The 24,857-nt window shown below is 41.1% G+C and overlaps 1 protein-coding gene across 1 annotated transcript; it reads left to right on the forward strand.

Moving 5' to 3' along the window:
* Positions 1-16,238: 16,238 nt before the first annotated feature.
* LOC110615168 lies at positions 16,239-22,524 on the forward strand. The gene is made up of 3 exons (XM_021756894.2): positions 16,239-16,502; positions 16,968-17,054; positions 19,081-22,524. Exon 3 carries the CDS (start codon positions 19,188-19,190, stop codon positions 22,176-22,178), a length of 2,991 nt encoding a protein of 996 aa, XP_021612586.1. The 5' UTR covers positions 16,239-16,502; positions 16,968-17,054; positions 19,081-19,187; the 3' UTR covers positions 22,179-22,524.
* Positions 22,525-24,857: the final 2,333 nt, after the last annotated feature.

Below are 24,857 nucleotides of genomic sequence, written 5' to 3' on the forward strand. Positions count from 1 at the left end.
TTATGTTCATGTATGTTTGGTCCCTCATTTGAGTCCACCTGTGTAGGTTCGGACTCGAGGAACCGAAGACCCCAGCAGTGAGTCAGCTGCTCCAGTGTCTAGTCAGAGCTACCCAGAGGTGAGTGGAATAACTCTTATGCTTTTAAATAAATAAACCAGTTTTAGCATGATTCACGCATCATGAATGCCATGAGATATAATAGGGTGCTTCCATTAGATCTCACGAATATGTTGCATTGCATAATATGTTGATGATGCGGATGAATATTGAATGATCCTTTAGTCCTCATATGTTATGATATGATGATGATACGGTATAGAAGACCAGTGAGGCCCATTCTACGCCCCTGGCACCATGTAAGAGAAAGACCAGTGAGGTCCATTCTACACCCCTGGCATAGTTGGAATGTTATGTTATGCTATGTTATGAGGGTTCATGTGTGCCCACATGAACCATATGATGCTAATGTTTGCTTGTTATGTGCTGTTTTTCAGAAAACAGGATGAGGGGAACTCGTTGATCTGCACGATTGACTGGAGTGCCACCTGAGGATGAGGGCATGAACGCCCGTCCTCCTACATTGCCTAGGGCAATGTCTAGTAGGTCTAACAGAGAAAGAGCAGTAAGAGACCTTAGAAGGTCTCTGGATCTAGGTAGGAGCAGATCAGTGAGGGGAACAATTCAGGGAGGAATGTCTGAAGACATGGGGGATGATATGGATGTAGAGCAGAGGAGGGATGGCAGTCTGGGAATTAGCATGTCAGAAGAGGGAATGGGAGAGTCCCAAGGAGGCACTTAGGCCTCGGGATTTGTTCAGCCACCCCACTACCCACACTTCTCACAAAATCCTGGGTATTCGATGGGAGGTACATCGGATTACCCTAGCTTCACCCTTTATCCCACACAGATGCCATACATACCCTACTACCCACCATATTCACAATACCCAATGTATCCACCCCCACCTTACTATCCAAATCCAGCAAACCCTACCTCAGAAAATGTTGCACCACCTCCACCACCTACAGAACCAGCAGCCCCAATTACTCAACCTCCTAGACCTAGCTCAGCCAGTGGGAGTAAGGTCAAGATGACCGACTACATGAAACTGGGTGCTCCTCAGTATGAAAAAGGGGATGACCCATTTGTGTATCTTGAAAGGGTTAAGGTGATCACAGATGAGATTGGGGCTGATGACAGTAGAGCTATTTAGATGGCTGGGTTCACGCTTAAGTGCAAGAAGGCACGAGAGTGGTTCAAGAATTATGTGAACCCGAGAGTGGACAGCATGTCTTGGGAGGAGTTTACAAACGAGTTTGCAGAATGGGCTTTCCCAGATAGTTCAAGGGAGCTGAAGATGATAGAGTTTGAGCAGTTGAGGCAGACTGATGAGATGAGTGTAGAGGAGTTCACAGACAGATTCTTGGAGCTGTTGCCATTTGCAGGGCAAAATCTTGACTCGGACCAGAAAAGGTCAAGGATGTATATCATGAAACTCCACTCCAGATATTCCTCATTGATCCAGTCAGCAGATAGGGAGAGCTTTCATGCCATAGTGGATATGGCCCGAAAAATGAAGGCCAGTGCCATCGTTCAGGGAACAGTTAAGCAGTCAGTGGCACAGCCTTCTGGTTCTAAGACACCAGGCTCTTCTTGTTATAGTGCAGCAACTTCAGGTAACAAGAGGTGGAGCAGTACCACCAAGAAGTCGAAGAAGAACAAGTTTTGGAACAAGGTCAAGTCCAGTCTGGGACTAGGGAGTGGCTCAAGCTCTGGTGCAGATAATGCAGTTTGTGCAAAGTGTAGTAGGCCACACAGGGGAGTTTGCCGGGCTGGGACAGCAGCCTGCTTCAGATGCGGGCAGGAGGGACACATGGCTCGGGAGTGTCTTAGGGCAGCTTTTGGAGCACAGTCTCAGCAGACAGCTTCTGGTAGTGTGGCTCAGCCAGCAGCTCCAGCCATGACTCAGGCCAGTGGCAGAGGTAGAGGGAGAGGAGCAGCCTCTTCTTCAGCGGGTTTCAGATGTGAAGGTCCATCAGTTCCAGCACGGATCTTCACAATGACTCAACTGGAGGCAGATGCATCTAACACCGTGGTGGCAGGTAACTTAGTCATTGGTTATTCAGATGTGTATGCCTTGATGGACCCTGTGCATCTCATTCTTTTATTGCTCCGAGAGCCGTCGAGAGGTTGGGTCTGATGATCTCTGGGTTAGAGTGTCCTCTCTGGGTCAGTGGACCCAAGTGTGATCCATTAGTGGCAGAGTCAGTATGCCAGTGCAGTCCAGTCTTTGTTGAGGGAAGATGCCTTTCCGCCGACCTTGTGGTTCTAGACTTGACAGATTTTGACGTCATTCTAGGGATGGACTGGTTATCTACCCATGGTGCTACCTTGGACTGCAGGGACAAGGTAGTCAGGTTCAGAGGTCAAGATGGGTCAAAGGTAGTCTTCAGAGGAGACAGGAGGGGTACACCTAGAGGTCTGATATCAGCTCTTCAGGCTCGTAGGTTGCTTAGGAAGGGATGTCAGGGGTATTTGGCTCATGTGAGAGAGCTTAGCAGTCAGGTTAGAGAGCCCGCCTTGGTGCCAGTGGTTAGAGAGTTTCTAGACGTCTTCCCAGATGAACTGCCAGGTTTACCACCTGCTAGGGAGATAGAGATCGAGATAGAATTGATGCCTGGAACCCGACCGATCTCTATTCCTCCCTACAGGATGGCTCCAGCTGAGTTGAAAGAATTGAAAGAACAGTTGCAAGAGCTGGTAGAAAAGGGCTTCATCCGACCGAGCACCTCACCTTAGGGTGCACCAGTTTTGTTTGTGAGAAAGAAGGATGGATCCCTTAGGCTTTGTATCGACTACAGGCAGTTGAACAAAGTCACTACCAAGAATAAGTACCCGTTGCCTAGGATCGACGATCTATTTGACCAGCTAGCCGGAGCAGGTTGTTTCTCCAAAATAGATCTGAGATCGGGGTACCATCAGCTAAGGATAAGGGAGGAGGATGTGCCGAAGACAGCCTTCAGGACCAGATATGGGCATTTTGAGTTCCTGGTAATGCCGTTCGGGTTAACCAACGCCCCTGCAGCATTTATGGATCTCATGAACAGAGTGTTTAGCCAGTACCTGGATCACTTCGTTATTGTCTTCATAGATGATATCTTAGTGTATTCCAGGAATGCAGAGGAGCATGCCCATCATCTGCGGTTGGTTTTGCAGACCTTGAGGGAACATGGCTTGTATGCCAAGTTCTCTAAGTGTGAGTTCTGGCTGAGGAGCATTTCGTTCTTGGGGCATGTAGTGTCAGAAAATGGGATAGAGGTGGACCCCAAGAAGGTAGAAGCTGTGGCTAACTGGCCTAGACCCACTTCAGTAACAGAGATCAGGAGTTTCTTGGGTTTAGCAGGTTACTACAGGAGTTCGTTCAGGACTTCTCAAAGATTGCAGCTCCTCTGACCAGGTTAACCAGGAAGAATCAAAAGTTTGTGTGGACCGACCAGTGCGAAGAGAGTTTTGAAGAGCTTAAGAAGAGGTTGACTTCAGCACCAGTGTTAGCTCTGCCATCTAGTGATGAGGATTTTACAGTCTTTTGTGACGCGTCCCGTGTGGGACTGGGTTGTGTACTAATGCAGAATGAGAGGGTGATTGCTTATGCTTCTAGACAGCTGAAGAAGCACGAGTTAAATTACCCCACACATGACCTAGAGATGGCAGCAGTAATCTTTGCACTCAAGATGTGGAGGCACTACCTCTATGGGGTAAAATGTGAGATCTTTACAGATCATAAGAGCCTGCAGTACATCCTGAGTCAAAGAGATTTGAATTTGAGACAGAGGAGATGGGTAGAGCTGCTGAGTGACTATGATTGCAAGATTCAGTATCATCCGGGTAAGGCGAATGTCGTGCCCGACGCCCTAAGCCGGAAGTCACTAGGCAGTCTATCCCACATCACGGCAGAGAGGAGACCAGTGGTGAAGGAGTTTTACAAGCTCATTGATGGAGGTCTACAGTTGGAGTTGTCTGGTACAGGTGCTTTAGTGGCCCAGATGAGAGTGACACCTGTGTTTCTGGAGCAAGTGGCTCAGAAACAGCATGAGGACCCGGAGTTAGTGAAGATTGCCAGGACTGTTCAGTCAGGCAAAGATAGTGAGTTCAGATTTGACAACAAGGGGATCCTCCGCTATGGGAGTCGATTGTGTGTACCAGATGACATAGGGCTAAAAGGAAACATTATGAGAGAGGCTCATAATGCAAGATACAACGTTCACCCCGGAGCCACCAAGATGTATCAAGATCTGAAGAAAGTTTATTGGTGGCCAGCGATGAAGAAAGAAGTGGCACAGTTTGTGTCAGCCTGCGAAGTGTGTCAGAGGGTGAAGTTGGAACATCAGAAGCCGGCTGGAATGCTTAACCCTCTACCTATTCCAGAGTGGAAATGGGAGAATATAGCTATGGACTTCATAATGGGGTTACCGGCGGCGTCCAACAGATTGGACTCCATATGGGTGATTGTGGACAGACTCACCAAATCTGCTCACTTCATCCCTGTCAGGAGTGGCTATTCTGTGGACAAGTTGGCGCAGATGTATGTTGATGAGATCGTCAGGCTGCATGGGGTTCCTGTTTCGATAGTGTCCGATAGAGGGCCCCAGTTCACCTCCAGGTTTTGGCGGAGTCTGCAGAATGCCATGGGTACTAGGTTGGATTTCAGTACTGCCTTCCACCCCCAGACTGATGGACAGTCAGAAAGGACCATCCAGACGATCGAGGATATGCTCAGAATGTGTGTGCTAGACTTTGGCGGTTCTTGGAGGCAACATCTACCTTTGGTGGAGTTTGCCTACAATAACAGCCATCATGCTAGCATCGGGATGGCTCCATATGAAGCTTTGTACGGAAGGAAGTGCAGGTCACCTGTTTGCTGGGAGGAGGTTGGAGAGAAGGCCTTGGCAGGGCCTGAGCTAGTAGAGATTACCAGCAGGGTAGTACCCATAATCAGAGAAAGGATCAAGACTGCTGCAAGCAGACAGAAGAGTTATGCAAACATCCGCAGAAGACAGGTAGAGTTTCAGGAGGGGGATCTGGTATTGCTCAAGGTGTCTCCAATGAAAGGAGTGGTTCATTTTGGGAAGAAAGGTAAACTAGCCCCACGATACATCGTACCCTTTGAAATCTTGCAAAGGATTGGGAATGTGTCGTACAAGCTGGATTTACCTGCTTCAATGGAAAGAATCCATCCGGTTTTCCATGTTTCCATGTTGAGAAAATTCGTGTCAGATCCGGGCAAGGTTCTTAGTGAGCCTGATGTGGAGATCCAAGAAGATCTCACCTATGTTGAGCAGCCAATACGGATCCTAGACACCCAGATCAGAAAGCTGAGAAACAAGGAAATCCCGATGGTGAAAGTCCTTTGGAACCACCACAATATGGAAGAATGCACTTGGGAGACACGGGAGTCCATGCTCCAGCAATACCCTTATCTTTTCTGAGGTTAGTTCCTTGTGAGTTATATGTGCTTTGTATGTATGATATGTGTATGCCATGCTATATGCTAGTTGAGGAACATTCGGGGACGAATGTTCTTAAGGGGGGGAGAATGTAATACCCGGCTAGACTCCGATATCAGAATTCCTACCGTCCGGTGGAATCTCGGATGTCGGAGGCCTCTAGAAGGGTAAAACCATGTTTTCATAAAATTTTTTAATGTGGTTTATGGTTTTAAGCAAGATGGAAATGAGTTTTTGCATGAAAATAACCTTGGAGGAAAACCCAGGTTCGGCCGCCGAACATGCAGGCATTTCGAGTGTGCCTTAGGCCCCCGAAGGCATAAGTGAGGGAAGTCCAGGTTCGGCCGCCGAACATGGCATGCATGCGGAGGCACGTTCGGCCCCCGAACGTGGCTTGGCCAGCCACTATAAAAGGGTCCCTTAGCCAAAAACGGGCGAGCTTTTTCCCCATTTTGGGCCAAGGTGAGCTCTCCGCCGCCCCTCACCGATCTTGAGTTCTTTCCTTCAAATCTTTCACGATTTTCACAAGTTTTCATCTTGTTTTGAAGATTTTCAAGTTTTGAGCAAGTTTTGAGCTTGGAGACCCAAGAAAGTTGAAAATCTCCCATCTCCAAGATTAGGTCGTCTCTCTCTCGATCTTCAAGAGGTAAGAGCCGATCTTAAGCTCATTGTATGTTTTAAGTAAGTTTTATGAAGATCTATGGGGTAGAATGCATGTTTAGCTTATAGTTAGGTTTATGAGTTTATGTTGTGTTTTTTATCAATGTGGCTTGCCAATGCATGTTTGATGTGTTGTAGATGGGGTTTAAGTAGTTTGAAGCCCCTAGGAGCTGGTATGCTTGTGTATGTGTGTTGTAGAATAGGTTTATGCATGTTTGGATGGTTTGGGAGGCGTTTATGCATAGAAGAGCTGAGTTTCTGCCACTAAGGGAGAAACCAGGTTCGGCAGCCGAAGGAACTTTCGGCCGCCAAACATGCTTGTGGAAGCAGCCTTCGGCTGCCGAAGCTTGCCCCCGAAAGGAGACTTTCGTCTTTGTCTGGGAGTTTCGGCCGCCGAAAGTGCCGCCGAACATGCATGAGTTTCGCCTCTGTCTGGGAGTTTCGGCCGCCGAACCTGCCTGACTTTCGGCTCTAGAGGGACTTTCGGCCGCCGAACCTGCCGCCGAAAGTGCCCTGTCCAGCCCTCTTTTGCATGTTTTTCTATGATTGTTTCATGATGTTCTAGGGGGTTTTTGGAGGATGTTTTTAGAGTTATGTTCATGTATGTTTGGTCCCTCATTTGAGTCCACCTGTGTAGGTTCGGACTCGAGGAACCGAAGACCCCAGCAGTGAGTCAGCTGCTCCAGTGTCTAGTCAGAGCTACCCAGAGGTGAGTGGAATAACTCATGCTTTTAAATAAATAAACCAGTTTTAGCATGATTCACGCATCATGAATGCCATGAGATATAATAGGGTGCTTCCATTAGATCTCATGAATATGTTGCATTGTATAATATGTTGATGATGCGGATGAATATTGAATGATCCTTTAGTCCTCATATGTTATGATATGATGATGATACGGTATAGAAGACCAGTGAGGCCCATTCTACGCCCCTGGCACCATGTAAGAGAAAGACCAGTGAGGTCCATTCTACACCCCTGGCATAGTTGGAATGTTATGTTATGCTATGTTATGATTATGTAAGAGAAAGACCAGTGAGACCCATTCTACGCCCCTGGCACAGTTGGACCATGTAGACGACTATTGGTGACAAATTCATCCTTGATGTGATTAGCTGTGATGTGATGCATTTCATGTTATCATATGTTTCAAATGTTTTATTATTATGCTCACTTGGCTCTTGTAGCTCACCCCTCTCCCTTAATCCCCAGGCTTGCAGGTACAGGGTAGACCAGGAGGTCAACAAGAGTAATGAAGTCTTATGTATGTAATAGATAGAATGTGGACATGACGAATTTGTAGAATCATGTCATGTAAAAGTACAGTATAGATATGTAATGTAATGATGTTTAAGGATGTTAGAAGTGTGCTTGACCATAGTATGTTGTAATCCCTTTTTGATACATGATCTTAAAGTTTACTGATGATTATGTAAACCAACTCAACACATGTTATGCCACCCATTGGGGGCATTGATGAGGTCCCACAGAGGGGCCAATGTTTATGATTATGTTTATGTTCAGTGCATGCACAGGTTGAGTTGGTGTATGAGAGAAGGAATGAAAGAAAAGTTTTAATTTTTATGTATGTTGTTGATCATGTATGGGATTAATCAGGTTCACAGGATGCATGTTAGGCTTGCTACGGGTCCCGGCGGCCTTAAGCCGACCTGGATCCTAGCGCCGGTAGCGGTCCGATTTTCGGGTTGTTACACATACCTTCGGCGGCCGAACCTGGTTCCCTCCGAACAGCAGGTCCGAATCCGACACAAGCAAAACCAACCTCTAAGCAACCCAAACCTCACATGCTCTCTCCCAAACATGCAAACACACTCCCACATGCATAAAGGGGCATAAACTAACTTAAACCCCAACACAAACATGACATAAACATACATTGGGCATAAAACCCACATAAACCCTAACATGCATATCTACCCATGCTCAAGCATTAAAACTTCTTTCAAACTTATTTAAAACTTTATTAAACATAAATGAAAGCAAGGATCTACACTTACCTCTTGAAGATCGAGGGTTGGTGCGATCCCTAACTTGGAGATGGGAGGAAACAAACTCCTTGGTTCTCCAAGCTCCCAAAACTTGATTTAAGCTTTAAAACTTCAAAACCCAAAAGGAAACTCATAAAAACGTGAAGGATTTGAAGAAAGAACATAAAATCAACCAAAGGAGGACATGAACACACCTGAGCTCGAGAATGGGGAGAAAACTCATCCATTTTCGGTCTGGAGGCCTTTTATAGGTGGCCAGTCAACCACCTTCGGCGGCCTAAGCTGTCTCCACAGCTCTACCACCTTCGGCAGCTTAACTTGCCTCCTAAACTAACCCATGTTCGGCGGCCGAACTTGAGGTTCGGCGGCCGAACCTGATTTCTGCCCTCAAATCCTTCGGAGGCCTAAAGCACTCCCAAAACAGCCCCATGTTCGGCGGCCGAACTTGAGGTTCGGCGGCCGAACCTGGGTCCTTCCTCCTTGGCCTATTTTTCTCACAACTCCATTTCTTTTCCATTTAAAACCATAAAAACATGAAAATCATTTTGAAGAAACATTTTAGAAACACATTTTACCCCTCTAGAAGACTCTGACATCTTCAAAATTCCAGATTCCAATGGAGATTCCGCCGGAAGGTAGGGATTCCGATGCCGGAATCTAGCCGGGTATTACACATATAGGGTATAAACTAACTTAAACCCTAACACAAACATCACATAAACATACATTAGGCATAAAACCCATATAAACCTTAACATGCACATCTACCCACACACAAGCATCAAAACTCCTTAAAACTTACTTAAAACAAAGAAAAGGGTGTGGATCTACACTTACCTCTTGAAGATCGAGGGTTGGTGCGATCCCTAACTTGGAGATGGGAGAAATCTAGCTCCTTGGATCTCCAAGCTCCAAAACTTGATCTTAAGCTCAAAACTTTAAAACCCAAGCTAAAACTTGTTAAAACTTGAAAGATTTGAAGAAAGAACATGAAATCAACCAAAGGAGGACATGAACTCACCCTAGCTCGAGAATAGGGAGAAAACTCGCCCATTTTCGATCTGAGGGCCTTTTATAGGTGGCCGGTCAACCACCTTCGGCGGCCTAAGCTGTCTCCACAGCTCCACCACCTTCGGCAGCCTAACGTGCCCCCTAAACTATCCCATGTTCGGCGGCCGAACTTAAGGTTTGGCGGCCGAACCTGGAAATGCTCTCCCTGGTCTTTTCTTTTCAAAACTCAATTTCTTTTGCATTAAAACCATAAAATCATGTGAAAAAATTTTAGAAAATACATTTTACCCTTCTAGAAGGCTCCGACATCTTTGAATTCCAGATTTCGACGAAGATTCCGCCGGAAAGTCGGGATTCCGATGCCAAGATCTAGCTGGGTATTACACTAAGGAGGGCTTGATGGGCTTTAGGCCATTGTTCTCCTCTTGGGCCCGGCCTCGCCCAGGGTAGAGGAAGCCCGGCGGTCATCAATTGCCCCTTTACCTGCTCGGCAGTTATTACATGAGTAGTGAGGGGGTAAATCCCTAAACTCTATTTACGACCGCGTGGCCCAAGAACTGCTCCTGTCAAAAGCGTCCTTTCCTTGCCTTTTTATTTCTTTGTCTCTTTACTTTGATGTTTGAATGTATGGCGATCTGGAGATATGTATTTGATGATGAATGATATTTCACCTCGCCCTGTACCTCATTATTATTTTTTACTCGGACTGTCTTCTGGCTTTGTCAATTTTACTTAATTGATGGACCAGACTATCTCTACTGGAACTTTGCTAGTCTAACTGACCCGGGCTAAGAGCTCGGCGTCTGGCTAAGCTTTTGACTTGCGAGTTTTTCTTATTCTCATGAGGGCATTTCTATTTTTGGCTCATGACCTCGTTAGTGTTGCGAGCTCGGATATATAATACCTAGAGGAATGTCTTATTTGCATGAGTGCCCTGCATTAGACGATTTTAAATCTTGTTCTTGTTACGAGCTCGGACATCTTGTCCTTCTAGATGTAACCTTCTAACGGTTAGTGCAGGTTGAGCTGTGTGCTCCACTGGGATAGGGAGCTTGGCCTTTTGTCATTTTCCTCTTCCTAGGTCATCTTTACTAAGTGTTTGTTTACTATGAGTTAATCCGAGTTGTGAGCATGGCCCCTCACTTTCGTTTATCCTTTTGTGCATTCCTGCATTTGCAAGCCTTTTCATATAGGGAGCTCGGCTCTCTGGTATATCTTCTATACATAGCTTTATTCAGCTTGATTGTTTACTTGTCATGAGTCCGTCCGTACTGCGAATTAAGGAGCTCGGATTTTTGTTCTTTGCTTAGGCTTTTATGCCTATAGCTTGTGATGCTGCCTGTGCTACGAGCTCAGGAGTTCGGAATTTCACTTTCTTCACTTTGGTGCCTCGAGCTCTTTTGTGAAGTCATACTTAATTTCTTGCTTTCTTGTCGAGCCTTATACGGGCTATGTTTCAATCTGACTACTTGTTTGTTCGGCTTTAACTTTTCTTTTATAGGCTTATAGCCTTGCCGGTACAGACATAAGGCCCCTTCAAGCTTCTAGGGAGATCGACCCTGGATTGAAGAGGTCGGACTATCTGTTTTAGACTTGACCATACTGCGGTTCGATTCTTTTGTATCCTAATGAGTCAGGGCTTTCTACTGCCCCATCCGGTCATTCAGAATGGTTTATTCAGCCTTTTACATAGCTCTTGTCTCCTTCATTCTTTATCTAAGCATTTGGTTCTTGAGTATGTCTCGGTTGTTTGGGTTTTTTGCCCCCGAGTGCTTTTCGAGCTGTCTTTCCTCAAGCGTTTTGCGAGCTCATTGCTGCTTAGACCTTTCTCTAGGCTAGCCGAGCTCGTTTAGTGCTAGCGGTCAATTCTCAAGGTCAGTGCCTCCTATGATTGCCCCTGGTCCTTTGTTTGGTTTTCTATCTTGGTATGCATTTTGCTTAGGATTCGCCTCACCTTAATTTGGTATGCCTATTGGATTTACTAGTACCGAGCTCATTTTCTTGAGATCGGCATGGTGCTTGGGTGCTTTGGCACCGTGAGCCTTGCATTGGCCTTTAGTAGGTCGCATTGCTACATGATACAGGCGTTGGGGAGCCTTAGTTTAATTTCGTTATATGCTGGCTATTTTGCGAGATTGAGGTCTTATTAGCCTGTAATCCGAGCTCTTTCGAGAGGTCGGATTCAGATTTTTTATTTATGTTCCAGCATCCTCTTGAGGTCAGCATGGCGCTTTGGCGCTTTTGGGTGTTGTGTGAGATCAAAGTCTCTTTATCTTATGATTCGAGCTCATTTGGGAGGTCGGAGTTTAACTTTTCATTTATGGTCCAGTGCCCCAATCTTTTATGTGAGGTTGGAGCTATGTTCTTATGAGTTGTTTTTACGTGTTATCACTGTATGTCGCTGTTTGCTGTGAGCATACAATATTTTTTTTTAATAAAAGGCGAACAAATAGTTCCCTTCATCCTCTCAGCTCGATTTTGTAGTGCTGGCGGTCATTTTTTGAGTCCGGTCATTTTCCGAGACCAGTCACCTACCTCACTGAGGGCTTGCTCAATATGCAGGCTCTTAGGCCTTACTGTTTCTTCCAGGCTCTTTAGCCTTGCATGGGATTTAGGCTCATTTGCCTTACTGTCGCTTCGTCATCTCAGCCAGTTTTGTGGTGCCGGGGTCATTTTCCGAGGCCGATCACCTACCTCACTGAGGTCTTGCGCCAGATTCAGGCTCTTAGGCCTTACTGTAGCTTCCAAGCTCTTTAGCCTTGCATGGAATTCAGGCTCATTGGCCTTACTGTTGCTTCGTCATCTCAGCCGATTTTGTGGTGCTGGGGGTCATTTTCCGAGGCCGGTCACCTACTTCACTGAGGTCTTGCACCAGATTCAGGCTCTTAGGTCTTACTGTCGCTTCCAGGCTCTTTAGCCTTGCATGGGATTCAGGCTCATTGGCTTTATTGTCGCTTCGTCATCTCAGCTGGTTTTGTGGTGCTGAGGGTCATTTTTCGAAGCCGGTCACCTACCTCACTGAGGTCTTGCGCAAGATTCAGACTCTTAGGCCTTACTGTCGCTTCCAGGCTCTCTAGCCTTGCATGGGATTTAGGCTTATTGGCCTTACTGTCGCTTCGTCATCTCAGCCAATTTTGTGGTGCCGGGTGTCATTTTCCGAGGCTGGTAACCTACCTCACTGAGGTCTTGCACAAGATTCAGGCTCTTAGGCCTTACTGTCGCTTCCAAACTCTTTAGCCTTGCATGGGATTCAGGCTCATTGGCCTTACTGTCGTTTCGTCATTTCAGCCGGTTTTGTGGTGCTGGGGGTCATTTTCTGAGGCCGGTCACCTATCTCACTGAGGTCTTCACTTAGGATTCAGAATTTTTTCTGCAAAATAAGAGCTTGCATAGAGCGTATATAATGAGGATGCTCGTTGTTAATTCAATAATATTCATTAATAAATAATACGTCGCACATGTCATTTAGTTTCATATTTCAGATGAATGTAAATATTAGTTCTAACTAACAATATTAACTCATACAATTTAGAGATTCAATAAATAATATTTTGCATGTGTAAATTTCTCCAAGATTTTTCAATCTATAAAATACATGATCTTTTTCTCAGGAATGTCTGTGCTAACATTAATAATAAAACTGTCATGACAATACTTGAATTTTAATGTTATGTAAGCAATTATCAAGATATCTAAATTCAGAGAAGTATACTTTAATTAAATTTAGCATTATTATTTACATGCAAAGCATATCTTTTAATAATCTATGAAATCCTTTGTATTCAATAATAATTAATAAAAAACAATTGCCAGTAACTAAAGGCAGTATTGAAATTCTAAAGCAAAATAATAAGCATATATAGCAAGAGGCAATTTTGAATAGTTGGAGTCTTTTCACCTGAACTCTTCCGCCTATCTATTTTTCATCATTTGTTGTGCAGTCCAACCTCGCCTATTTGTTGTCCAGTCATGGAGCTGTCCAATCTATCCAACCTGCTTTATTTTTTCTCGCAGATCCTTCTTTTTTTATTTTATTTTATTTTTTATTTATTAATTTTCTCTCTAATTTACTAACTTGGGACCCTATAGCCGACCTGTCCATCCAACCTTTACAACATATATACGGCCGACCTCACAATTTCAATAAATATGTACATCACTTATTATTTATTTATTTATTTCCATAGAAAATATTAAAATTTTATACTCATAAATAAGTATTTCGATCTAAAGTTTCACTTCACCAGGTTTTAAGGAAAAATTTAGTAGTAATAAAATTCAATAAATATTAAAATAAACTATGTGAAAGACTATCAAAATAATCCTGAACATAATGAATTTTTCTTTTCAGCTGGGTTATTGTAAACCTCCAGCTTCCTTTTTATATAAACTTTCATACCTTCATGTGGATCTCAATGGGTAAATTTAGGAACTTTAGAGATAGTAAAAATCTCTTTCGTTCCCACAGACGACGCCAATTGATAAATCTGATCTTCCTCTTACTCTATGATAGATATAGTTTTCTTCTTGCTCCATCATATGAGTCCATCAAATGGGTTTCTCAATATTATATTTGATAAAAGGATCTGCAAAATAAGGAAAGATGGTCAGGGGTCTACTGGGGAGGCTCTAGTGGAGACCCTCCGACGTTCAAGTCAGATTCATGAACTAGTATAGTATGGATAGGCAAGAGTTGCAGAGAAAAATAAAAATATGGAGCTGAGGAAGAAAACCAGAAGAAGAAGACCCCTCCAAAGAAGATCCCTTCTCCTTTTTTACCTGCTCCTGACGTCTCCCGCCTCCCTACTATTATACTACCTGTCTATGTCACTCGGGCCTGTACGTACGGACGTGTCAGACCCCTCTCCATGTCAGACGATCATTTAATTCCCCTGGCGCGCGTGCTGACAGGGCTGCGAAGTGACTGGGCTAGCTCCTCTCCCTCACATCACATCATCGGGCTGGACTTCTTCCTGCTGGGTCTGGGCTCGCGGGTAACCCACCCGGCCCGGCGTGCCTAGATCGAGGCCTGAGATGCTGAGTTGGTCAGCCTGAGGAGGGTTTGATGGGTTTTGGACCATTATTTTCCTTTTGGACCTGACCTCGCCCAAAATAGAGGAAGCCCGACGGTTATCATAAAGTATTAAATTTTTTTTTTTAATATTTAACAGTTCAAAACAATAAAAAAAAATAATTAGTAGACTTTTTAAAAATTTAAAAATATTTTAATATATTTTTTAAAATTAAAATATTAATCAATGAATTTCCATATTAAATAGTATTTCCCTTATTTGTTTCACAGCTTATTAAGATTTGATACATCTTATATCTACCAATGGATAAAAAATATTATTATGAGATCTCAATTAGAATATTTTTTTTCAAAAAAGAAAGAAAAGAAGGAAAGATGTATATATTCTTTATTCACTGCCTAGGCTTGTCCTATATGCCAGTATCCATGCTTTATTCTCTTAGTATTCCATCTGAAGCCATATTCTATAATCAAAAGATACCTCACATTTTCTAACAAATTCTATAAAATGTGGGACATTGCAATGGTACATGGTAGTAGTTCACCCTCATTTATTATTTTAAATTTTGTAAAATCTCAAAATTGACCGATCGTAAAAAATAATTTACTAAATTATACCCTTTAATTACCTTACCACGTGTAAATGATCAAAGTGATGCAAAGAGTCAAGCTACAACCTTTGAAAATGTTGTTTTTGACAGTAATTTGCAGTCTTTAGTTTTGCTTTTCATCACATGCATATTCAACCTGAGGACAGAGGCATTCACACAATTTAATTTGAATGTTTTCTCTTTTAAAAATCAAAATAAAAAATTGGATGTCAATAGCTATCAACATAATAAAGGAAGAACGTGGAAGATTCTATAATACTCGCTCAACGTGCATTTTTCATAATATAAATGCATGGGGCTCACTCTCAATAAGTAAGGAAAATTGTCAATTTATTAGGATTACAATGCAAAAATAAAAAGAATCAAAGGTTATAATGAATATGAAAATCAATTGCAAACGCAAATATGGAATAATAAAGACAGAAATATAGCCAAATAATGTGGCCAAAAAAACTCTTTCTACTAAAAAAATATTATTATTTAAAAAATATCAAATAAAAACTATATATATTTTACTTCAACGATGGAATCAGAGAAATTTACGGTCAAATTAAAAAAATAAGGTTATTTTTTTATTTGAAGAGGTAAAAGAAGATTAAAGATTTATTTGGTATTATTATTAGAGATGTTGAGAAAAATATTTTATTAAATATATTATTTGTAAAATATTAACAAATTTTAAAATTATTTTTATATATTTTAATTATAATAATATTAAAATAAAAAATAATTTTTTTATATCATCTAAAATAATATTTTTTTAAAAAGTCCTTTTTATTACCAAATTCAATGCTAAACAGACACAAAATATTACTTATAAAAAAAAGCACTAAATGCAGAGAATTAGGAAAAGAAGGAGAGAGGATATTCCTATATAAAAAAATGGGAAGATGCTTAGTATGCTTAAAAACAATTGAATTGGGGCTTTGACCCTAACAATCGAATGATGAATATATAAATAATTACTAAATAAAAAATAATCCGACATGACTCATGTGCAGGGCGCGTGAGTTTACAAAGGTAATCAAGTTATTGAAATGACATGGATGGAATGGAAGCAAGGACAAAGAAAACGATGTGCTCCTTTCGTTTTCAGCTTGGACCTTGTCCAACTCCATCCTCCTCTTCTTTCTTTCTTTCAACCATAACTCATTATATAAACATCCACTTTCAAATTGACACTTTCTCTTTTTTTTTTGAAAAAAAAAAATTAAATTTTTATTATTTTATTTATAAATATCCAATTGTTACCGATTCACCGGACAACCAGGTCTCTGCCGAGCCGGCTTCGAGCCAACGGCTCCTCCACGCGTGGCACGTGCTTCCAATTGCGAATTAAAGCCGACCAGAAAATCGAAATATTAAATAAAATTCAAAATTTAGATAAATTAAACTTGAAATTAAAATTAAAAAAAGAAAATTGCACGAAGATGAAACGTTGCTCTCTTTCTCTCTCTCTCTATGGTTCCCAAAAAAGGCTTCACAGAGAACAAAGCGAGGGTTTTGTGAAGTGAGAGAAAAGAAGAAAACACTGAAGAGAGAATTTCTCCGTAGACTCGAAGTTCTAGATTGAGATTATCGAGCTGAAAACTGGAGTCTTCTCTGCTTTTAGCTGTATCGCTCTTAGCTGTTAGGGTTTTTCATTTGATTTTTCTGTATTAATTTATCAAGGTAAACTTCATTCCGCGCTCATAGTTACTGTTTTTTCAATTTGGATTTATTTCCCTATCAAATTCATTTCCATTTCTGGTGTTTAGAGTTGTTAATTGTATCTCTCTGCATTAATTGTGATTATCTAAATGAAATTCTTAAATCTCCTTTTGTTTACTCCTTATTTTATAATATACCCATAAAGCTAGGGTTTCCTCTGGTTTTTATCTTCATTCCGTTTTGAATTCTAAGGTTCGATCTTTGTTTCTGGTAATTGCTATTATCTTGTCTAGTGTGGTTCTATCTTGCGTTTTTTTTAGAGGAAATTAAAGGAGCCTCAACCTTTTGATTTTGTTCTCTATTTTAAGCTGATTGGTTCTGTAATTTATATGTGACGCTTTTTATTTTTATTTATTTAATTTAGTCCTCGTGTGCTTTGATTTTATTGTTATTTTCCCTAATCACGACTCTTATGTGCACTTTCAGGTTTGAGACGGTATTTAATTGGTGAAACTGTCAATAAGTTTGATCTTTGGATAATTGCTGCTCTCCCAAACTGAGATTTATGTACTGGTAATTCTCATAGCATGCCATTAGCCTTACATAATTACATTTTACCACTTGCTTCACTTCTGGAAGTGGTAACTGTCATAATCTTCGATCACTGGACTTTCTATCGGGTGTACAATCGTAATATCCAGTATGTTTGCATGATTAGCTCAGTTGATGGTTACTTTTTGATGATTCTTTTCCTCATTGAGTAAGTTGTTGTTAGAGTGGTTTCTATATTCAGAACTGAAGTGTAAGTTTTTGTCTGTTCAAGGGTTTTTGAAATCTATTTAATATATGTTGCCTGTGTGTTTTAGGAACATGTGGGAAGTGTGCTTTATATCCCTATATATTTAGGGAAGCAGGTGTTTCTGGCTTTAAGACTTCATGCTTTATCAAATGCTTATTTCGAGTTTTACACAGTACTCAAATACATGGTTGTCTTGCATGATTTAAGCAATGCAACAAGTGTCATTATGCTTTCTATTAAGATATCTATTTAGAATTTGCTAAGCTTTGGATTCTGTATTTAATGTTCCTTGTGTCTTTAATGATGCTCTATTGAGTGGTCAATTAAATTTTATTGCTTTTGTGTCATTAGTTATGCACAATGATTCTGTTATTTCTAGTTCAATGAGCCACGGATGTCAGTTTTCCGCACACGAATCTCATGTACTTTCCAAGGAGAATTAAATTTCTCTAAAAGTTGCAAATTCAGTCATATTCTCCTGCCTGTTAGTTGTATAGTTCTTCGGCTTCTGAATCTTAAAAATCCTTGTTCTATGAATGTGCCTTTTACAAAAAATGACAGATGGGAAGGAAGGAAAAAAGCCAAGACTTGTGAAACATGAATAGCCAAGTATCTTGCCAATTTGAAAACTTTATGGGAAAGTCCCTATTGATGTTCTTCTGTGCTTTTGTTGTTTCTTTTTAGATGCACCTAATAAGGACAACTTTTTCTTAAGTTGACGTTTTTTTCATCCATGAATTGCTCTCAGATTACTGGAGTGAATCTCTTACTACAGTAGCACGTGCAAAATCCTTAAAGGGGAGCAAACACACTCCTTAGCGTGCTTAAATGAATGGTTAACCAATAAAATTTTCCTTACATAGACAATCGATTGGAGATTCTCAATTTGGACTAATCAAGTGAATTCCCATTTGCATAAGGTTACAATTTGTGCAATCTATGGGAATCTTCAACATAATATCTGATTTCTTTTGTCGATTAAACTTTCACCAAGAAAAGGGGAGGTTCCTAACAATTATCTATGTGTGATCATGATCAGTGGGACAGAGGAGGATCCTTAAACAAGTAATCTAAAAAATTTTGTTTTCTGCAAATTTTGTTCTGTTTAGTTTGATATTAAAGATCACCAGCTTTCATTAGTCATTATGGTCCTTTAATTGGAAAAAGTAATAAATGAGGCTAGATTAGCAATTGTTTTAGTTTAATAAGAATTCATAAGTGATCATTAGTTGTTCCTCTTTGAGGTTTTTCTTACTCTTTTTTTGGCTAATTTGAAATATATATGAATGTTCTTACACATGAGCAATGTAACAAACCTGTGGACTTTGTGGCATCTATAGAATAAGTGCCTCCACTTTCTTTGTATTGTAAAAATATCTGTGATAGTTTAGTGTACGAGTTAATTTTTGTGATGTTCTAAACGTGCTCAGTCACCTTTATGAGTGTTTAATTGCTGTTTTCAGTTCATGGCAATTGTTTCATCTTCTTTTGGTTCACAAGTCACTAGGAAGTTCAGAACATATGAAGTTAAGTTTGCTAAGAATATTATGTCTGCATTGCTTTTTCCAAATGATTATATTTGCAATTTCTTTGGCATTATACTCCAAAGTCCAAACCCACAAAAAAGGAGAATCCCTTTGACAGTGACTTATGCTGGGTCAAAGTTTCTTTTTCTTTTTTTTTTTTTTTTTTTTTTTTTAAAGAGCTGAACTTGTGTAGCTGGCAACCAGCTACTGCTGCTTACTTTCTGGTACTGTTTCTTAGAAGTTCTTTTTTTTTTTTTTTTTTTTCATTTTGCAGGCTAACCTCTAAAGATATTTCTCACAAGGTAAATGTTCTAAATGGAGAAAAAAGGATCATGTCACAAGGACTTATTTAATACTTGGAGGTGTGGAATGTGAAGCACTATGACACTTGAAGATTTCTTTACCTTGACCGAGATGAAGGATGGGCTCACAGCCCCTTCACGTGTGCACGAGCTGGTTGCTGTGATGCAGAAAGAGAAAGATTGTGTTGTGAAGAACATTGGGGATGCAACCAGGCAGTGGGCTGCCGTTGCAAGCACAATTACTGCTACAGAGAATAAAGAATGTCTTGATCTTTTTATTCAATTAGGTGGTCTCTGTTTTATAGATAGATGGTTAAAAGATGCTCAAAGGTTTGGTAGTGACACAGCTGATGGTTTTGTAGAGGAGTCGATTACTGCTTTGTTAAAAGCACTGGAAAAACTGCAAATAGACAAAGAGAGGTGTGTCTCTTCTGGTATCTGGTTCACTATCAATAATCTTCTTGATCACAGTAGTTCTCATGTTCAGGATAGAGCAAGAGCACTGTTTGATAGCATGAAGCAAGGTAGGGTTAGTGATGCAATTCATCATGATGTTCAGAGTACAGGGGCATTATGCGATGCCATTGTGCACACCACTGAGAACAATAAAGCAGAATATGCTGCTGTAGATGTTCCTCTTCCAAAAGGAAATGCTGATGTGGAAAATAATGCAGCTGAATCTGCCAGGGATGAGAACGTGCCATCAAGAAGCCCAAATTGTCCTCAATCAGAAAGGGTTGAGAATGTACAGATTCAAGCTCATGGAAACATGGACAGACCATCAGATCCTCTTACCGCATCTGTAATGTCGAATTCTGTTCAAGAGAGTCCTCAATTGAAGGAAATATCCTCAAGAAGTAATGTTGAAGGAACTGCTGCAACTGAGACTCATACTTCTGAAATTCCAAAGGGACAAAGATCTGAACTAGAGTTAGATGCTTCAAATAAGCATGGCAGTTTCTCTGACAACTCGGGTGTGGTGGCTTCTCCCTCTAGTATGGCGGAACCTGGAGATAGTACTCCTAGTGCTGCTGTCACCAGTTCTAAAGAGATGTTGGCAGAACCTGTATACCAAAACAATGTCGATGCTAGAGAGGGTGACTCTGGTCCAAACAATACTGCATTTGTTGATGCAGAAACATCTAGATCTTCACCAAAAGCTGGGACAGATGATGGCGCACTGGTGTTCAAGTCTATGGCTAAAGATGATTGTTCTCCTGACAATCTGCAGGACTCATCTAATGAAGATAGAAGATTGGAGAAAACCGAGTATGCAGGGATGGCAGACATTGGAGCAGTGAATGATGATCAGCAGCATAGCAGTGATGGAGCTGAAGATTTAAGAGATGATTCTGATTTTTCTAAACCAGAGAGGCATACCCGGAGCCCTGATCCAATTGACAGGAGGAGATCTGATATTGAAATTGAATATGGAATAGTTGATGCTCTAGAAGTTGCTCGGCAAGTTGCACAACAAGTGGAAAGAGAGGTGGTAGATTATAGAGAACCATCTTGCAGCTCATCTTCAGAGAAAATAATGGGAAGTGGTGTTGGGGAGCCCGGTAGCCCAGATTCTATAAATGTGAAGCAGGACGTGGTGGATGTCCCTCTAGAAGAAATTCCAACTGGACAAAATCAGCCTACTGATTCATATATCGCGGGAGATGGGCGCTTAATTAGTCCCAATAAGGTGGAAAATGAACCTGAAAATGTTACACATGAGTCCTCACAGGTGACTGAAGTGGTTCCTGAACCAGAAGTTAATACTGAGAAAGGGTTATGTGATTTCGATCTGAATCAAGAAGTATGTTCTGATGATATGGATCGTCCAGTGAATCCCGTCTTAACCCCAATTTCAGTTGTTTCAGCTTCTAGGCCAACAACAGCATCTGGATGTCCTTCAGCACCTTTGCAGTTTGAGGGCTTTCTTGGATGGAAAGGATCTGCAGCTACTAGTGCGTTTCGACCAGCTTCACCACGCAAGACTTCTGATGGTGACAAGAATATTGAGACTGGGGGAACCAGCAGTAATTCAAAACATAGACAGGACAGCCTTGTTATAGATCTGAATGTGGCTGAAGATGGTGATGGGAAGGTGATGGATTTTATTTCAGGAAGACAAATTCCAGTCTCATCTGACCTGCATTCTGGGGAATCTTCACTAGAAGTGGGTCCAAGAAGATCAGAAAGGCCCGACCTGGATTTAAATCGCATCAGTGATGATGGTGATGCTCTGCCTTCGGGTTTGAGGATGGAGGGACAGCTGTTCTACCCCCGGAATGGCCATCGCAGCCCATCTCCTGCGTCTTCATCATCATCTATGCAGCTAAGGAATTTTGATTTGAATGATAGGCCTCTTTTTCACAATGATTCTTCTGATCAAGGTCTCCATCTTGGCAACCAAAAGGCAAGTGTTTTTGGAGGTTCTAAATCAGGTGATCCTGCCATTTCCATCATGGGTACTAGAGTTGAAGTGGGGAGTAGAGTGGAAGCTGGGAGAGGGGATTTCGTTTCTCTAAACCCATCGTTGCCAAATGGCAAGCTTTTGGACCCTGCAATAGATGCAAATGTGGCAAGAATGGGAGGTTTTCTTGGGATCCCAACGGTGTCATACACACATTCTCCTGTCCTTGGGTACAATGGATTGACCACAGGGCCAGGCATGTCCATCTCCTCAGCTATGTATGGATCTGGTGGCTCAATACCTTACATGGTAGATTCAAGAGTAGCTCCTGTGGTGCCTCAGATATTGGGTTCTACATCTGCTGTTCCTCCTGCTTACTCCCAACCCTCATTCATGATGAGTATGACCAATGGACCTCCACTAAGTTTAAATGGTGCAGGGCCCTCGCGGCCTAGCCTTGATCTAAATTCTGGTTTTGCAATTGAAGGAGGTCCGGGGGGATTGAGGCAACTTTTCATGACCGGTCAAGGGAGATCAATGGAGGAGCATTTGAGGGGCGCCGTGCAACCCTCGAGCTCTGGAGTGGGAGGGAAAAGGAGGGAACCAGAAGGTGGTTGGGAGCCTTACTCGTTACAATATAAACATCCACAGCCTCCGTGGAGATGAGACAACATCCAAATTGCCAAGTTCCTCTCTTGGTACGAAGTTCATAATCCAATCCAGCTGATTAAAATTTGAATTTCAAATTCTAATTTTGAAAGAGTATGCGAGAGCCCCTTGGCTTCAGCGAGGGGGAAGTTGGAACTGAATAAAAATGGGGGAATTGTGAATGTAATATGATTCATGAGATTAATTGCTGAAGGAAAGAAATTTAGGTTTTATTCGTTTTAGTTTCTAATTATCCTTCTGTCAGCCATATAAGCTTGGTACATGTAGCTGTAAGATGCCTTTTTCTTATATAGCACAAAAAATTAAAGGAACTAATTGCCGTTATGGCTTAGTTTTTACAACATTTCCGGTATTGAAGGTAGTCCGACCAATTTTTGACCACTTCTCACCCAAAGCGGATTCAATAGCCTACGGTGTAGCAGTAAGAACTTTGCTGGATTGTTTGTTGCTTTTTATGTATGTTGAGGGACGTACTTCCGTTATCTTTGATAGAATCTGTACGCCAATCGAAAATTCTCTCCGCCGAAAAGGCTGAATAGAATGAGTTAAAGGCTCGTAAATGCTCCAGCATAGCTTATCACCTTTATTTTTTTGGTTTTCTTCATGTTGTATACTGCTTGCAAAGTTTAATGATAATTACAACGAAATGAGATGTCGCTGGAGCCTAGTGGAAGAATTTAAGTGGAGTAATAAAGAGCCAAACAAGGACGTGACAGTATGATGGAGTAACTCTTACAACACCTGAAGACAGCTTGGTACGGGCCAAGCAAAAATGTAATGGATATTGTTATTGATCGAAGAAATGGAGCAGAGTCTAGAAAGCAGCCCAGTAGACCTACCACGAATGCTTTATGGATCGGGCCAATGCTTTTGGAAGACAACTTTCATCCCAATCCCCGCTAGTAGGATCATCTGCCTGATCAATGGCCGATGTATTTATCTTTTCGTCCGCCTCTGAATTGCTCTGCCTCTTCCTCTTTAGATATGGAATCATCGTAAGAACCTGACATGAACAAACTTAGGTAGAAAAAACACTTGACAGTACTTCTTGCTTCTTATACCTGAAGAAGAAAATGGATGGACGTAAATAACTCGTTCCAGTAATTGTTGGAGCGGATACATATGGTTGACAATATTGCCACGGAGATAAAGCAGAGGAACAAATATAAACATCTCATCCCGATATTAGTAGGAAAGTAATCCATAAAACTTGTCATGATAAATCCAAACACCTTCTCACATCAAAATTGGCAAACAGAAAATCTATCTCCAACATAGCAGTCGCCAAAATAACACATATCCAGCTAATCAGGAGACTTGCTATTATGTGGATATCAACTATGACAAGAATCATTATGTTTTATGCTTGAAATATTCAAAAACCAGGTTGGACTCTCAGAAATTTGCAGATACTGGCACAAGAAGTGCACACGAAAATAGCCCTCCAACGTTATCTTAAACTCCCCAGTGGAGCTTATATTTGAGGTTGAGGGGTCTAAAGACAATCTTTAGCCATAGAGACAGGGACCGACTAGGGCAGTCTTAACTGCATTGAAAGTTCTGCTTTTCTTCTGAACCACACATAATATTTTTAAGAAACTTGTTATATCAAAGATCATACTTCCACCAACATCACATAATAATTGATCGGAGATTTAAGATATAGCTTAACCATCAAACTTGGTTTTTTTGACCTACTCTCAAATAAACAGCATAGATCCCATTCCATAGTTTCTCCACTCACACGACGAGCTACATCAGTAGCAAACAAAAAAATTCGCTTGCTGCCTCCTGAAAGTTTGAAAGCCTACACCAGGAAACAATCATTAATTTAAAGCCACACGAGGATCATAAAAGACACTAAACCTAAAGCAATATCAGACATTTAGCACCCCATATGAAGAAGATTTTTGAACTCTGCAAACAATACAAAAATTCAAGCTAAGATACTCACATCAAGACGCTGGACTTGTGTAAGATTCCGATGGAGCTTAGCGGCTTTAAAGACAGCTAATCCAAACAAAATTCTTACCCAACTTGCAGCTTGCTTAGTACAAGTACCACTGCCAAAGGAAATTCAAGTTGATCACAACCAGCAGATAATCAGTAAGTTCCTGGACTGGTAGATTGACCCAATGCAGAAAGGTAAGTCTCAAATGGCATAAAGGAAGCCTAAGAAAATTCTCATACTTCAGGAACCTAAGAAGAAATGAAAAATGCAAACATTACAGAAGAAAGTGAAATTGGAAAGAGAATTGAAACCTGAATTTGTGTAAGCTTACTAAAGCAAGGAATTCGCATGGAACGAAGCTCCTTCTGCTGGTGCAAAAAAAAAAAAAAAAAAAAAACACGCACACTTCTATAGCCATTACTTGCTTCCAACAACGATGGATTCATAAATTTTGTTCAGTAATGGTCAATACAAATAAAATATATAAAGTAAATATATATTAAAAAATTTATAAAAAAATTTAAAAATATTATAATTAAATTATCATTTATCTATTTTTTATTAATTAAAAACCTTTATTTTTAATGTTTACAAATATATCTTTTAATATAAATTAATAATGAATCCATCAGTAGCTCATTTCTTCTTTTATTAGGAAATTGACTCTTAATAATATTTATTATAAAAAAAATTCTTTTTATCGTGACATGCAAACTCATAAAAAA

Source organism: Manihot esculenta, chromosome 5 (genome assembly GCF_001659605.2).
Source record: "Manihot esculenta cultivar AM560-2 chromosome 5, M.esculenta_v8, whole genome shotgun sequence".
Classification (NCBI taxonomy): domain Eukaryota; kingdom Viridiplantae; phylum Streptophyta; class Magnoliopsida; order Malpighiales; family Euphorbiaceae; genus Manihot; species Manihot esculenta.

Bases quoted from the DNA above. Each gene is read 5' to 3' on its own strand.
- LOC110615168 (XM_021756894.2), top strand. From the start codon at position 19,188: ATGACACTTGAAGATTTCTTTACCTTGACCGAGATGAAGGATGGGCTC.